Consider the following 16597-nt stretch of genomic DNA (forward strand, 5'->3'; position numbering starts at 1 on the left):
TATTGCAGCTTCTAAACTGACAGACACAGCGGGGATGGTGGCACAGGACTGTAATCCCAGCATTTGGGAGCAGAAACAAGAGGACCGGAGGGTGAGGCCAGCCTGGGCTGCATGCTATGTTCCAGGCCAGCCTGACTATACATGAAATAGCAACTCATGGTCACTCTTGGTTTCAGTACACTTGTGAACAGTTAATAAATACCAAATTATGATGCACCGAGCACTCAGATTTCACAGAATTATAACCCTAGCACTCTGGAGGTGAGCAGGAGAATCCTAAGTTCAAGGCCATCCATGGCTACACAGTGTTGGAAGCCAGCCTGGGCTAGGAGTCTCCATCTCAAAACTACAGAACTTTAATTTTGGAAAGGACATTTGACTATTCTCATTCATATTCCCATATTCATATTCTCTCTCTCTCTCTCTCTCTCTCTCTCTCTCTCTCTCTCTCTCTCCCCTTTCCTCCCTCCCTCTCTCTCCTTCTCTGTTTTCCAAGGCAGGGTTTCTCTGTACATCCTTGGCTGTCCTGGACTAGCTTTGTAGACCAGGCTGGCCTTGACCTCAGAGATCCTCCTGCCTCTGCCTCCCTAAGAGCGTGGAGTACAGGCACGCACCACTATTCCCAGCTCTATTCTCTCATTTATTCTATCTTCCCTCTCCATCCTGCTGGCTGGCTTAGGGTTACTACTGCTGTAACAAAATGCTGACCAAAAGGCAAGCTGGGGAGGAAAGGGTTAATTCGGTTTACACATCCACAGCACTATTCATCCTTGAAGGTAGTCACAACAAAAACTCATACAAGGGCAGGACCCTGGAGGCAGGAGCTGATGTGGAGGCCGAGGAAGGGTGCTGCTTACTGGCTTGCTTCCCACAGCTTCCTCAGCCTGCTTTCTTACAGAACCCAGAACCATCAGCCAGGGATGGCACCACGCCCCAAATAGGATGGGCCCTCCTCCATCAATCTCTAATTAAGAAAATGCCCTACAGGTAGATCTTATGGAGGCTTCCTCCTTAGGTTTCCTCCTTTCATATAACGTTAGTTTGTCTGTGAAGTTGACATAAGACTAGTCAGCACCCACCCACTCCATCACCCATCCATCCCCTCTCTCCTTCCCAGGGCCTTTTACATGGCAGACAACCATCCCACCAAGGAGTAACTGTTCCAGCAGGGGAGTTTCTCTGTAAAGACATGCTAGTGTGGACAGTTAGGGCAGTGTCCCACTCTTGGCTCTGATGCTCAGACGCTATATTTGTGATTCTTAAAATCTCTGTTGAAGAATCCCAATTCCTTTGCTACCCAACCTCCTAAGCTAATAAGAGAGGAGTTAGGAAGGGCACAGAACAACTTTTGTAATCTGTGTCTGTCCCAAAGTAAGGCTCCCTCTCCCCCCCACTCCTCCTCATTTTTAAGGTGGTCTTTCTACATCGCCCGTGCTGTCCTAGAGCTCTTACTATGTAGACCAGGCTAGCCTTGAGGTCACCCAGATCCTCCTGTAAGGCTCATTTTTTAAAGACAGTGAAAACTGTTCCTTCCCAGGCAGGCCTACACCCTGGGATCAGCCTCCAAGCTGAGTGCTCAGCAGCTGACACCTAAGCACCCTGACCTCTGCTGGGGATGAAAACAGTGTGGGTGTTCAGAGGAAAGGCCGAAGAGCTGGAACCAGGAATAAACGTTTCTGTCTTTACTTTCAGTTGGTTATTTTTGTTTTCACTTTTTTTGGTTGTTAACTTTTCATATAAATATGCTCTCCTGTCAGGGCAGTTGGATGGGTGTGGAAATGCTATTCAGAAAGTTGATTTTTATTCAGAAAGTTGATTTTAAGTTAGGTGTTTATCACAAGCAACATTCAATGCTTTAAATGAGCAAATCTACAGGCAACAGTCAATCCACACATTACCAATACTTGCCCAACTCTTCAGTTGTATTCAGTTGCCTTAAAAAGGGCACTGTTGATAGAACAGCACCCTCTGGGGCTACCAGGTAGACTGTCACTCAAATAACACCCCATGTCAAGAATATTCCATTCCCTAGTGCAACTAAAGCCACAACTGCTTCAGCTTTAGACAAACTTGCCCTGGGTCCAGGAGACTGTACTTCAGCCATGACGAGCCTTCGTGAACTCTACGTGCCCCAGGACAGGAGAGTAGGGCCTTCCCAAGCAATAAATGTGTCATTAGTGCATTATGTAGCATCTGTGGGTGGTGTGGTCTACGCCACAGCACAGCCCAGCAAGTCACATTAAAAAAAAAAACGTATATTTTTGAAGAGCTAGAGAGATGGCTCAGTGGTAAGAGTGCTTGCTGTATTAGAATGAGAATCCGAGCTCAGATCCCAGTAAAAAGTTAGGTGTGGCCACGTGCGTGAGTGTGCATGTGGTGGCCTGGGTCCAGATTCAGTGAGCTGTCTCACTTGTCTTGGATGACCAAGGCCGAGAGGCGGCAAGCAAGACATGTTTATCCTCCTTTGGACTCCACCCATTTACGTATATACACACCCCAGCACCCACATGTGCACCCCACCACCACCACCAATAGTGTACTTTTAAGGCTTTGTTAGACTGTTATAGAAAAGGTGAAATTTCTTTTCCACCCTACAGGTCTTTGGTTAGAAATGACATGGTAAGATACCACGAGAAAAGCATTCAGATTTTATCTAATACACTTTGCATGTGCCTGGGAGCTCTCAGAGGAAAAATAAAAACCCATAGGACTCAGAGCCTGATGCTTGTACAGCAGGTGGGACAGAGAAGTGAGCTGTGAAAATGGGACTAGAAAAAGGAGTCCAGGCTAGGGCGGTGTTAAAGAAAAGTGACTGCAAGGTAACAGGGCCGGAACAAGTTTGCTATCCAGCATTCTCAGTGTTGACTGCCACCTCAGGTTGCAAGAATGACTTCCTTTTTCCTCCCTTTCCTTTGGTATCTTTCCAGCAGGAGTCTTACTTCCTGGTTTTAGGAAGAAAAAGGGAAGTCAAGGTCCTTTCCTGTACCTGCTATTTTCCAAATGCTTTTAACTCCAAGCAACCAATATGCCAAAGTGGCCTTTTTTCATCACCACAATAATAATAATAATAATAATAATAATAATAATAACAACAACAACAACAACAACAACAACAACAACAACAACAGAGGTATATCAGGGTGGACTGGTTGCCTAGCAAGAGGAAGACCCTGGGCTCAGTGCTCAACGTTAAGAAAGGAAGGTCTCATCACTCAGGAGACACATGCAGGCAGAGCTCCAGGCTGGCCGAGGCTGCACAGGGAGACCCTTCTCAAACAGCAGCAGCAGCAGCAGCAGCAGCAGCAACAACAACAACAGTGAAATACTTACACTCTATGCTTACACACACAAATGAAGCCAAAGCCTCAAAGAACTGTCCACATCTTAATAACTCAAAGCATAGAAATTACCCTAACCAAATAAATCAAACACTTCACATAGATACATATATATATATATATATATATATACATATATATATATATATTATACATAACATACAAATAGATGCAAACTGATACCACACTACAGCAGATAAAAGTGTAGATGCCTAATGTTCCTCCAATACTTAACAAATTATGGTACAGCAGCCACACAGCATACTATATACACCAAAATCCAAAGTAAGAGCTGCATAGAGAAGTACAGAAACGTGAGCTGACCCACAGTTATTTCTAAAGCCAGGCAGGAACGTGATGTTCTAAACAACAGTGGGTGGCAATGAGGAAGGCAGTGATGGAGGAGCTGGGGCAGCAGGAACGCTATCAAAGAGCATTTCAAGCAGAGGGGTGGGCTGGGAGGACAGTGCAGCCAGAAGGCAGACTGAGGCCTCTGCCATAAAGAGAAGTCATATGCGGCCATTTGTTTTGTTGGGAAGATAAAAAATGTGGCTTTGGACACCATCATCATAATAGCGTATATTTACAGTATCCATCTGCTCTTCTAAGAAGCCTATAAAACAGACAATATTTTATTTCCATTGTAACAGATAAAATAGAAACTCAGATGTAAATGAACTTTCCAATGACAAATAGACTAATCAGGTCTGACTGCAAGCCTAGGGAATGAAAACTGCGGAACTAGACCTAAGGCTGAAAACTTGAGAGGCAGAAGTAGAGAAGAGGGGAGAAAGAGGGAGAGAGGGCGGGAAGCAGAGAGAGAGAGAGAGAGAGAGAGAGATAGATAGATAGATAGAGAGAGAGAGAGAGAGAGAGAGAGAATGATCATGTCCTATCTTTCTTTCTATCTCTGTGATAAATACTGTGTCCAAAAGCCACATGGGGAGGAAAGGGTTCATTCTGCTTCCACAGTCCCTCATGGAGGGAAGTCAGGGCTAGAACTCAGGACGGAAACCTGGAAGAAGGAATGGAGTACAGGCCACAGAGGAATGCTGCTGCTCCCTGGCTTTGCTTTCTTAACGCAGTGCAGGACCTCCTGGCCAGGGCTGGCTTCACCCACAGCGGGCTAGGCCCTCCCACATTATCACTACTCAAGAAAATGCCTCACAGACTTGTCTACAGGCCAATCTAACGAAGGCCTTTTGTCAGCTGAGGCTCCCTTTTTTTCTGATGACGACAACCTCAGCTTGTGTCAAGCTGACAAAACTCCGGTCAGCACAGAGACTAGGACCTGAAAAGATACAGATCTAGGAAATCTCAAGAGCAATTCGCAGGTAACAGTCCACACATATTTGGGGGTGGGGAATGGGAGTATGCTATGCCTGCAATAGAGACTGCCCAATACCTGTGCTCCAATTGCTGAAGTTTTAATTATCCTTTTCAGTTCTGGGTATTGAACTCAGGCCCCAGTGCTTGCTGGGTAAACACTCCACCACGGAGTTACAGCCCCCACCCCGTCTTCTTATCAACAGAACTCTGCATGCGGATCATGGTTAAACAATTCTCAGACTCCTTTGCAGACAGGGGTGACAAAGAATCATACCTGTGTGTGTGAACGTACACATGTGTGTTCACATTTATTTACGTACTGCATAGATCCCGATTCAGTATTTTGACCCTTATCCTCCTCCCCTTCTTTAACCTGTTTTGCCTGGAAAACAGACTTGACAGCTAGGATGAGAAACAAAAGGCAATTGCACAATCTTCCAAAAGAATGCAAGATGTTCACCTCTGTGCCACTCCACCAGCAAGCAAACTTCTAGCTCCTTTTTTTTTTTTTTTTTTTTGGTATGACAATAAACCTTTATAGTCAAGGCTCCACTGCTGGCCGTAGCTCATAGCTGGAGGGCCACCTTGCTGCTTCAGGCAAGGACACCTTCAGGGACAGCTTTACTCTCCTGTTGTAATACTTTGTGGCTCAGACCGGACACATCAGGCTGGTCTGACTCACCTTAGCAATTCTCAGTTCTAATGTGGTAAAACAGTCACCCTTTGACCTTTACATTTCTAGAACCTTAAAGGGCAGAGACAATGAGGCGTACTGGTGCTTCCAGGGTAGGGACTGACTTACTACTCCCTTTCTCTCAAACCACACTTTGGAACGCCCCACAAACACATCACACTTGGATGATACTACACCCAGCTCCTCTTCTATAAATACATACTCAGACATAACTAATGCAAGAACACTGTTTTGACAAAATAGTTTCAAGGAAATTTACATGTTGGATTCTTTTTTAAATGCCTTTATTGCTATGGTCTAAATCTCAGATACCCCAGAGATGACTTAATGGAACACCCACCACCCAAACCAAACTTCGCTGAGAAAGCATCTGGTCTGGTGACTGGTATACATAACAATCATCTGCCAAGTGAATGAAAGTGCTATTAAATGTGCGTTAAAAAAAAAAAAAGCAATCAGATGGTTACCATAAAAGAAAACTAGCGTATATTACAGAATTTCGGGCCTACAATGAAATAAACAATCAGTTGGGTGTGAGATAAAACTCATTTGGCTTCTGATAGCTTAATCAACAATGAACTGGACCATTAAACTAGCAAGTTTAAGTCTCAAGACTTCCTTCAGAGAAGCATGTAAGGCTACAGCCGATTAATTAAATAGCCTAGGGATAGACCCAGTCATTACACGCCAAGAATATCTGCAAAGAGCTTCAGAGATTCTCAAGTAACCTCAACAGCCTTTAAAGGATAAATGTAATTAGGCCCGAACCTGCAAGCAGGGCTTTCTAACTAGAGGGCTTAGAACCCGCTGGGAAGAAACAGGTTACCAATCGGGAAGCGGCCCAATCATCTAATTGCCCTTCAAACGTAGCTGTTGTATAATTCATATTTTTTTGGGGGGGGGGGCTTTTCCTCTCACCCGCTGCAGCTCCCAAATAATTAATTACTATTTTAATTATTAATAAACTTTAAACTCAATAACTGGGCAGATATCCATTTATACTAATCCACTAAGCTAGTCTGGCTACTTCCTAGCCACATGCCTCAAGTTACTTGCCAAAATGGCCGTGATTGGGCTATTTCTGGTCCATCAGGTCAGTTCCTCATGGTGGTGTTGTCCTCTCTCTATCTCTTTTTCTTTTTTCCCCCTTTGTGGTCCCTACCTGAGACCCCAGGGCCTCCTCGCTATCTCCTCTGCCCACAATTGGCTGTCCAGCTTCTTTATTAACCAATCAGAGATAACTGGGGAGCAAAGTTTACACACCTTGATCAGCCCTCATCCAGACTGCAACCAGATCTCAGGCCCAGAATTCAGCATTTGTATACACAGCATATTCAATAGAACAATAGAAAAAAGTTCAGCATATTTAGTCTATTTATTGCAGTCTCGTTAGTTTTAATTCTCCAGGGACAGTTGAAATGTCTGTCATAAAAGAGTGAAATGTGCCAGGTGGGCATAGTGGCACACACTTTTAATCCCAGCACTCAGGAGGTAGAGGCAGGCGGATTGCTGTGGAGTTTGAGGCCAGCCTGGTCTACAAAGTGAGTCTAGGACAGCCAAAGCTACACAGAGAAACACAGTCTCGGGGGTAAAAAGAAAAGAGTGAAATGCTTTTTTTCAGTAATTAATTAAAAAAAAAATCACACAAAGTATATGATACTTTGAAACTGAATGTCTTGGTTATATGTCTTTAGTAATTAATATCTGTTTTGGATCTGCATCTAAAACTTAGAATAAGGTGAGAATAAAGAACATTTACCAGATTTCCAGAAGGCCCTCCAAATACTGATAGAATATAACAAAGATTCTGAAATTAAAAATGATTTCTCTCTCATATTAGAAAATACAAATGGAAAATTATAAAGAATAAAAAAATGTGCAGAAGGTGTCATAAAAGTTACAATATAGAAATCTCCAGAGTAATACAACAGGATTTGTTTTTTCAAGACAAGGCTTCTCTGTGTACCCTTCTGTGTGGTCCTGGACTCACTTTGTAGACCAGGCTGGCCTCAAATTCAGAGATATGTCTGCCTCTGCCTCTGGAGTGCTGGGATTAAAAGCGTGTGCCACCATGCCCGGCTAACACAACAGGATTTAACAAAGCCAAACCAAAAACCCCTGGCAATGGGAGACTTCTGAACTACATACATGTACGGCAGTCTCTTCAATCTGACAACTATTACACACTGTGTTAAATTTAAAACCATGAGAATGGGAGCTATTAGGACAAAAAGCAATTACCATGTAAGCCAGGTTTAAACACTCATGGAGCCACATCTAACCAAATGAGTGAGTCGGGGCTGTGCATGGTGGACACGTGCCTGTAATCCCGGCACTCAGGAAAGAAAGGGTGATGACAGGGAATTCTCTAAACACCTGGGCTACGCAGTGAGATCCTGTCTAAAACAGAAGCAAACAAAGTGCTGTATTAGTACTAAGGAGCAGAGAGGAAACTTGTACTAAGACTTTTTTTTTCCATTTTGTAGTTATTACTTTGAAATGTCAATAAAAACTAAGAAAGTTCTCCTGAAAAGGTAACTTAGTGCTTGAGCAGTTGGCCAGGTATGGAAGTCCCCAGAAACATCCCAGCCCAAAGCCACAGAGGTGGGGACTACCCTGAGAGAGCTGGCTAACTTGACTAACTCACACAGCAAGTAGGGACTCATGGAGGAAGAAGCCCTACAGAATTTCAGACCTCCACCTCTACACCAGTGTGCACACAGAAGTGAATAAGCGTATGTACACACACATACATAAGCCCCCAAAACTGGCTCAAAATGGAAACTTACAAATTCAAAAGTAATACTGGTTTTTCAACTTAAAACAAGGAAAAGTAAATCTGCATTATAAATCAGGCTGACACACTAGAAAGAATGGAATCTCAAATACTAATCCTGGTTCCAAATGCTTCATAGTACCTTCAAAATCTCCCCTAAAATATTCTGAGCTGACTCCAGATGCTTCTAAGCAGATTTTCTACACCTGAAAGTAAACTAGTTATTCTGCTTTGCTGCTTCTTCTTCTTCTTATTATTGACAGTCAATGGTAAAACCTGGAACATACCTTTGCAGCCCTGCATCCACAGCACTGTCCTAACAGCTAATGGTGGGAGGCGCTCTGATGTCCACTACTGAGTGTTATTCAGCCTGAAAAATGAAAGGCATCCTAACAAGTGGGCTGCAAAGTGGTACTATGTGTTGAAGGCAGCCAGCCTTATAAAGCTTTGGAATAATGCTCCACTGAGCATAACACGAACATTTCCAGGCTCGCGCTCTCCTTACCGGCCTTTCCTGCACCAGGCCAGCTCACCCAGTTAGCTGTGTTCTAACTTACCCCCGGCCCCCTCGAGCAACCATTCCAAGCCTGACTCTCAGCGCCCGAGAGTCTTCTGCACATCCTCGTTTCTGTGGTACTGTGCTGTTGTTCTGAGAAGCCCCAAACCCATGACTTCCCCCTCACCACCTCAACATTTATGTTTTCACTCTGCTTTTTCTATGGACTCAACAGGAAATTTCCTCCTTTTCTCTTGCACTCTGTGACCACCTCCACTCTTATAAAACCAGTCTCTGCAGTCCCCAGCCCTCTGCACTGCTGACTTTGGGCTCTTTAGTCTTCCCACTGTCACTTCGTCACCTCTTCCACTTATTCCCATATCCAAACTATATTAAGCTTCAAGAAGTTACTCCACAAAGCATGGACAAATCTGTTTTGTCGTAGTGTCTTAGTTGGGGTTACTACTGCTGAGGTGAAACACCATCTCCAACGGCATGCTGGGAAGGAATTTGGTTTATACTTCCACATCATAGTCCATCACTGAAGGCAGTCAGGACAGGAACTCAAGCAGGGCAGGAACCTGGAGGCAGGAGCTGATGCAGAGGCCATGGAGGGGTGCTCCTCCTGCTTGCTCCCCATAGCTTGCTCAGCCTGCTTCCTTGTAGAACCCAGGACCACCAGCCCAGGGACGGCACCGCCCACAATGGTCTAGGCCCTCCCCCATCAATCACTAATTAAGAAACTGCCTTACAGCAGGGTCTTCTGGAGGAATTTCCTCAGTTGAGGTTCCCTCCTTCCAGATGACTCTAGCTTGTGTGTCTGGTCAGACAGGTAGTTCCCTCTCCTTTCGGTTTCCAAAGCTCTGGATGTGTACATTCATATCCTGACTAATTTCATCCTGCCCTGTGAGCATGATTTCCACCCTAACCCCCTCCCCAAAAATCTACGCCACTTCCTCCCAAAGCTGGTGACATTTAAAGCTGTTTTAAGGTAAGGTTGTCTTCTGGCACACTGTACACAGCAGTCTCTATTTATGACGAATACCAAATGTTTCCTGATATCAAAATGGTGATAAGTTAAAACAACAACAAAAACAACTTTCTAGGGCTTCCATGGTATTCATCTTCATACTAAATATACTTGCCTTTCTTCTTGCGTTTATATTATATTCACATTCTTTTTTATTGTTATTAGTTTTTTCGATATAGGGTTTCTCTGTGTAGCTTTGGCTCTCTTGGACTCACTTTGTAGCCCAGGCTGGCCTTGAACTCACAGAGATCTGCCTGCCTCTGCCTCCCAGAGGGCTGGGAGGACAAGCATGCGCCACCATGCCCAGCTATACATACATTCTTTAAAAAAAAAAAACCAAAAAACCTTTTGTTCCCTTTTGCTTTGTCTAATCGAAGGCAAAGCCCTCTCTTAAAGAAGGATTTTGCTATTTTATAATAAGTGTATGTCATCCTTAATTACTGTTTCTGAAGGTGACAGTTTAAAATGAGACCCAAAGTTCTAAAGAGAATTTGCTATGAAGTTGAAGGCTATCTGCAAAAATGTGTGTACAGGCTACATTTTTCTTTTTCTTAAATTTAATTATTTCATTTTTTATTAATTTATTCAGATTACATCTGAATTGGTATACCCTTGCTTGTCTTCCTCCTGTTCCTCCCTCCCTCCCTCTTTTACCCTATTCCTCTCCCCTAGGTCTGTGACAGAAGGGGACCTCCTTCCCACCATATGGTCACAGCCTATCAAATTTAGAGGGTCCCAGGCTACATTTTTCTATGAGGCAGGTCCATATTTCCATTAGTTTATTTTATTTTATTTTTTAGTTTTTGGTTTTTTGAGACAGGGTTTCTCTGAGTATCCTTGGCTGTCCTGGATTCACTTTGTAGACCAGGCTGGCCTCGAACACACAGAGAGCCACCTGCCTCTGTTTCCCGAGTGCCGGGATCAAAGGTGTGCGCCCCACCTTCCATCAGTTGTTTTTTTTTTTACTCCTACTTATAACCTCAGATTAAGGACTAATGACTTTCTCAAAAGTTAAACACACAGTTATCAATGACCCAGCAAGTCTACTTTTAGATAGATACCTCTATGAAAACTAAAAGCATGTCCACATACATACAAACACACACACACGCGCGCGCGCGGGCTAACAGGTGTGCTGTCTGCTAATAATGTTTGTTATTACTTTGTTAAAAGTAGAAATAATTCCAATACCCACCAACTGGTGAATGGATAAACAAAATGTAGTAAGTAGATCAACATGCATGCATATATCAGCATGTATGATCCCTTAAACGTGTTATGGGAAAGAAGCCAGACATTAAACACCACACATACTGCATGACTCCTCTTAAAGGAAATGTCCAGAATAGGTAAAACTACGGAGGTGGCGACGAGAGGTTACCTGGAGCTAGGACAAAAGGGAAATAGGGAGTGGACGCCGATGTTATCGGGTTACTTTGGGGAATAACGAAGCCGGACAGTCTTGGGAACACACTAAAACCCACCTTACACATTTTAAAACAGTGGATTTTATGGTTATGTGAATGGCTGCAAAAATAAGCAAATTAATGCCTCCTCTTGCTCGGCTGTATGCTTGATACGTTCTTTCTCATCCCACTCTCATACCTACACGCCATCTATTCGGATGAAAACCCAACCTTGCTTCCAACAGTCGTAAGCAGTAAGGGAGAAGGGTCTCTAAAAAACAAAACAAAACAAAACAAAACAAACAAAAACACCTGCCAAGTTGCTCACATACGTTGCAGTGAGAACAAAGGCTTGGGTTAAAAGAAATGTTAAAGGTTAACATGGCCTGGTCTAAGGGACTGAGGAAGACAAACAGGAGGGCCTGTAGCTGGCAATGAGATAACCAATGTGAGGCATGACCATCCTTTTTTACACTCTTGCTTCTAAAGCAGCTAGTTGTAACAGACTAAATTGTTAGTGAGGGTGTCTTCTAACAAGCCCCCACCTGTTCAGCAAAGAGACCCCCCAGATTATTTCACAAACAAGGAGTTAACTGAGAACAAATGCAGCTACCTCTTGGTATCTGTAAAAATAAACAGCATTTAAGACATCTGCAATGTCAGAAGGGCCTAACACCAGCAAGAAATCAACAGCTAACAAGCAGTCAAGGTGGATCACTAACGCCAAAATCAAACATAACCCGGGGTGGGGGGTGAGAGGGGCACTTCAACCACAACTGAGTGGGCAGTGCTGAACAGTGTGATCACCTCCCTGGATAGGCCGGAGGGCACGTGTAGGCTCTCCATTGGTTCAGCCCATGATAGTCCCAAGATCCAACCAATCTCAATAGAGATTACCTCAGCCTTTGTCCAGTTACAGCCACGGCCCTAGAAAAAAAATGAACTCAAAAGCACGTCCTCTCTAGAAAACCACCGCCACCCTCCCTTTTCCTCAATTTCTCACTTTTCTATATATTTTTTCCCCTAATAAAGCGTGCTTCCACTTTGCACACATTTTTGAGAAGAGTCTGTGACTTGAATCTTCCCTGGCATCGGACAACGAATTCAGAGTCACTGTGTCAGGTCGACTTCTGGTGTCTGCAGAGTGTCCAGGACTTTAGGACCCCAGGTCACGTAAAAAGGGGCTGAAATAGGTTCCACTGGACTCAAAACCTTGCACACCAATTTATACCTCATTTTTCAGGCTGGAAAATAAACATCTCCAATTTCTTTCCTCACTTCAGCTGCTCACTAAAGCCAACACTTTCTTTTCCGCTGTTTCTGTTGCTGGGAATTGAACCTAGGGCCTTGAATAAACAAGACAAGCCCTCCACCACCGGCCTACACCCTCAGTCCCTGCACATGCTGTTAGCAATTTTTAAAAATGGCTCTCAGTTCTTAGATAAGCAAGTATGAAAGATAAGTATAATGACAGAATTAGGATGCTGTGTTATAAAACATCTAATGGTGGGGGAAATCACAGAGAATGTTCCAGACCAGCTGGTTGTAGCAAGATCTCAGGTGCTTACACACTTTACCTGAAGAATAAGATGGCTGGGTACACGAAAGGCAGGGGGAAGGGGAAAGATACTGCTTAGAACAGGAAACAGCCCCCCAAATGGACATGTTGGGTTGAGTGACACTGAAAAGTTTACACAGCAAAAGAAACTATTAGCAGAGTGAACAAACAACCTTCAGAAAGGGTGAAAGTCTTTTCCACAGCTGGGCTGTAGTGGCCCACATTTTTAGTCCCAGCACTCTGGAGGCAAAGGCAGGTGGTTCTCTTGAGTTTGAGGCCAGCCTGGACTACAGAGCAAGTTCCAAAACAGCCAGGGCTACACAGAGAGAAACCCTGTCTCAAAAAAACCAAAAAATAATTTCCAGCTCTACTTCTGGCCAGGGGTTAATATCTAGACTACATTAGAACTGCAAAATTATACATACACACACCACCACCACCACCAAAACTGTCTAATGAACCGAGGAACAGACAATGCTCTCAAGAAAAAAAAAAGGGGGCCCGTTAATATTTTATAAAGCATATTTAGCCATTAGAGAAATGCAAATTAAAACCACTGAGAGTTCGTCTCACCCCAGTCAGAATGGCTATTATAAGGAAAACAAAGGACAATATATATATTACCGAGACTGTAGGGAAGGCAGGAACCCTTATTCACTGCTGATATGGGGGCCCATGGAGGCAGCTGCTTGAAAATTAGTGTGCAGGCTCTCAAAATAGTAAAACAGGACTACAAGATGATCCTGCTGTGCCACTCCTGTACACAAAGGACTCTATCCTACTACAAGGTTGGTCACACACCCACGTTCAATGCTGCTCTACTCACAACAGCAAGGAAAGGAAATCAGCCTTCCCGTCCATGAACACGTGGCTATCTATAAAAGCTGGGCTTAGTCTCGGCACTTGGGAGGCAGAGTCAGGCAGATCACTGTGAGTTCCAGGCCAACACACACACACACACACATACAGGATTTATTCTTTCTTTTGAGACAGAGAAACAAACTAAGTGGATGGGTTGAAATTATAATAAACACAGATTTTAACAATATTGGAGATGGAAGGGTGCAAGCTAGGATGGAGATGAGGCTGGGAGCTGGGTGAAAGGAGTACGATGGAAGGGGGAGGGGGTCAACCAAAGTCAAGAATGCATGAAAATGCCGTAAGAAAGCATGTTACATTTTTATGGCTAATTAAACAGTTTAATTTAACTAAAGGACCAACAAACTTAAGAGATGCTGCTTAGGGACATCAACAGACCCCAATCAAAGGTTGTGCAGGCCATGGTCTCAACCTTGGATTTTAGTCTAGATTCTAAGTACAATACACATTATTAAAGAATTTTTACGTAAGGAAGTGTCCCTTTTGCTGCTGAATAGAGTGAAGAGATAGGAGAGGCATAAAATAGGATACGGGCCACCTATCCGATAAGTCCGTCGAACTCCCGGAGACCTACCTAAAAAGCTATGGTTGCATGCATCTGTAATCTCAAACACATTATCAGGGAGACGAAAAGCCGAGACAGGACAGCGACCACAATGCTCCCTCACAGGCCACCTAGCCTGGAGAACTCAGAGCAACTTCTTCCTCCCATAGTTGTCCTCTGCCCTCCACAGCGGCTTTCGTCCCCTTAAAGAAAACTGCATGGCTCAATGTAAGAAGTTACATCCACTAAAACAAGTCACTTTCTCCATGGCCTAACGCACGTGAGAGACTTGGGATGGAACTGACTCCCGTCGGCACCACAGGGGAAGCACTCGGGCTCCCTGACCCGCACCTACCTTCCTCTCCAACAGCTATCTCGGCCACAGGCCCGGGCTCGCTTCCCTCGCAGTCGGCTGCCATAGTTACCGCACCACGGACGGAGCTAGCGTGGAATCACAGGTACCTTCGGGATCTGCCGCCTCCACACAGGAAGAATCCTCCGCCCACACCGGAACCGGCGCTTCCACCGTCACGTGACGGCTCGGGGCGTGGCCACGCCAGTTTGTTTTGCTCTTAGGTTGCTGAAAGGCTCCGAGCACGTGGTCTGGGCCGGGGTAGCTCTTTCTTCAACTTACTGTTTCTCCTCCTCTAGTCCGATCCTCCATTTCCACCCTGGCTTTCCCTCGCTCAATGGCACTTGCGACTTTAGGGGACCCCCGAGCTGGGCTTAGCTGCTCCTCCACCTCGTTGGTCCCTTTAGCATCAGAGTCACCTAAGCTAGTTAGCTTTCGTGGCTGCCTGGGAGTGTGAATCTCAGGCAGTGTCCCCTGAAGGCGTTCCCTGTGACTCATTTTCCTAGCCAGATATAGCAAATTGCTCGACTGCAGTTTTCAAGGACACAGGCAGCTGTCGGGGTTCTGGGTTAGTACTTTAGGACAAATAAATGCCTATGTAGGTAATAGATGCACATCCCCTAGCTTTTGCCGTTTATTTAGTCTGGTTAACGCCATCAAGAGGTAAAATCACTGTCTTCCAGTTTTAACGTAATCCATGTTGTTTACCCTTTTGCGTGACAAAATGGACCGAAAGACTCATACGTATGAATGCATATTGGTTCGTTTATATTCTCTCTGGATACGTAAGCCACACACAAAACCAAGTGGTTTTCCTGACACAATACCCCTGAGACCTTACTACACCTCAATAGCCCGCCCTCTATAATTTCTGCAGTTAGAACCCCAATAAAAACAAAAGTACGCCTAATATAGAAGCAAGCGTCGGGATAAGTGACCTGAGGTCAGCGAGTTGTTTATTAGGCACGTGATGTAAACTTGGGCGCTTCCTCCAGCAACCCTCTAGTGACTAGCTAGCTTAGCCTCCTCCTCTCCAGCTTCTCGGCCGGCCGGGCTCCTCCACCCTTTCAATTCCTAGGGTCTCCTGTGCCATCCCAGCTCCTCTCCTGGGCGTTCCTGCTCTCCCAGCCAGCAGGGTGGACCCTGCCTCGCCTCCTCCCTTCGGGCTCGGGCGGCGCAGGCGCAGCAGACGCAGCCCGGAGGCCGAGGACCAGAGCTCCGGCTCCCGCTCCACCCGCCCAGCCAGCTCCCGGCTGGTCTGCGGCCACCGGGACGCATCGGGCAGGGCCGGCGGGCGGCGTCGCCATGGGCTCTGGCTGGAGCAGCGAGGAGGAGGAGCGGCAGCCGCTGCTGGGACCGGGGCTCGGGCCTGCGCCCGGGGCTGCGCGCAGGGGTCGGGAGGCGGCGGCCGTGCTGCCCGCGGCCGGCCCGGGCCCCGGGAGGGTGTACGGGCGCCGCTGGCTGGTGCTGCTGCTCTTCTCGCTGCTCGCCTTCGCACAGGGCCTGGTCTGGAACACCTGGGGCCCTATCCAGAACTCGGCGCGCCAGGCCTATGGCTTCTCGGGCTGGGACATCGCGCTGCTGGTACTGTGGGGGCCCATCGGCTTCTTGCCCTGCTTCGCGTTCATGTGGCTGCTGGATAAGAGAGGTAAGGGGTCCCGGATGCCTGCGGGTGTGTCTCTTCTCCGGGAGCCGGCGTGTGCCAAGATCCGGGCCTGCCTGTGCCTCCCTGGGCTTGGTCTAGGGGTTGTGTGAGGTGACCCAGTGTCGCTGGCATCCCATTCCTAACTCGGGAACCCTCTGTCCCTAAAGCGACAAATAACGAGGATGTTTTCCAAGTATTGGGGGTTTTATTGTTTGTTTGTGTTTGTTTTTGTTTTTGTTATGCCCTTTATGCCATACTAGAGATTTAGGTAACCATCAGATGTTGAAGACTTTTCATATTCATCAGAGCGACCAAGTGGAATTGCTTGTAATGTTTTTTGACACCTGACAAAAGTGACTCATATTTTGATTTCAAAGGAATTTGAGGTGCTGAGGGTGAAAGATCAGAAAAGAGACTGGTGATGCCCAGTTGTAAGGAAGTTATGAGCTGGCGTGGTGACTCCAGCCTTGGAAGCACTATTGGGAAACTCAGGTGTTGACGCTTGGGTTTCAGGAAGGCAGATAGATCCCCAGGTTCAAATGAGCAAGTT

The 16597-nt window shown here is 45.7% G+C and overlaps 2 protein-coding genes across 2 annotated transcripts in view; one reads left to right on the forward strand and one right to left on the reverse strand.

Annotated features, from left to right (window-relative positions):
* HSPBAP1 (HSPB1 associated protein 1) overlaps positions 1-14566 on the reverse strand; it is a 44924-nt gene extending 30358 nt beyond the window's left edge. The window contains exon 1 of the mRNA XM_084800497.1: positions 14406-14566. Within this exon, the coding sequence (XP_084656623.1) occupies positions 14406-14469 (64 nt within the window). The 5' untranslated portion in view covers positions 14470-14566. The remainder of the gene's footprint in view (positions 1-14405) is intronic.
* An 868-nt stretch (positions 14567-15434) lies between these two features.
* The window catches only part of SLC49A4 (solute carrier family 49 member 4), a 70347-nt gene continuing 69184 nt past the window's right edge, over positions 15435-16597 (forward strand). Inside the window, exon 1 of the mRNA XM_084800499.1 lies at positions 15435-16050. Coding sequence (XP_084656625.1) covers positions 15708-16050 — 343 coding nt within the window. The 5' untranslated portion in view covers positions 15435-15707. The remainder of the gene's footprint in view (positions 16051-16597) is intronic.

The sequence above is a fragment of the Acomys minous genome, assembly GCF_964271855.1.
Source record: "Acomys minous genome assembly, chromosome: 11".
NCBI lineage: Eukaryota > Metazoa > Chordata > Mammalia > Rodentia > Muridae > Acomys > Acomys minous.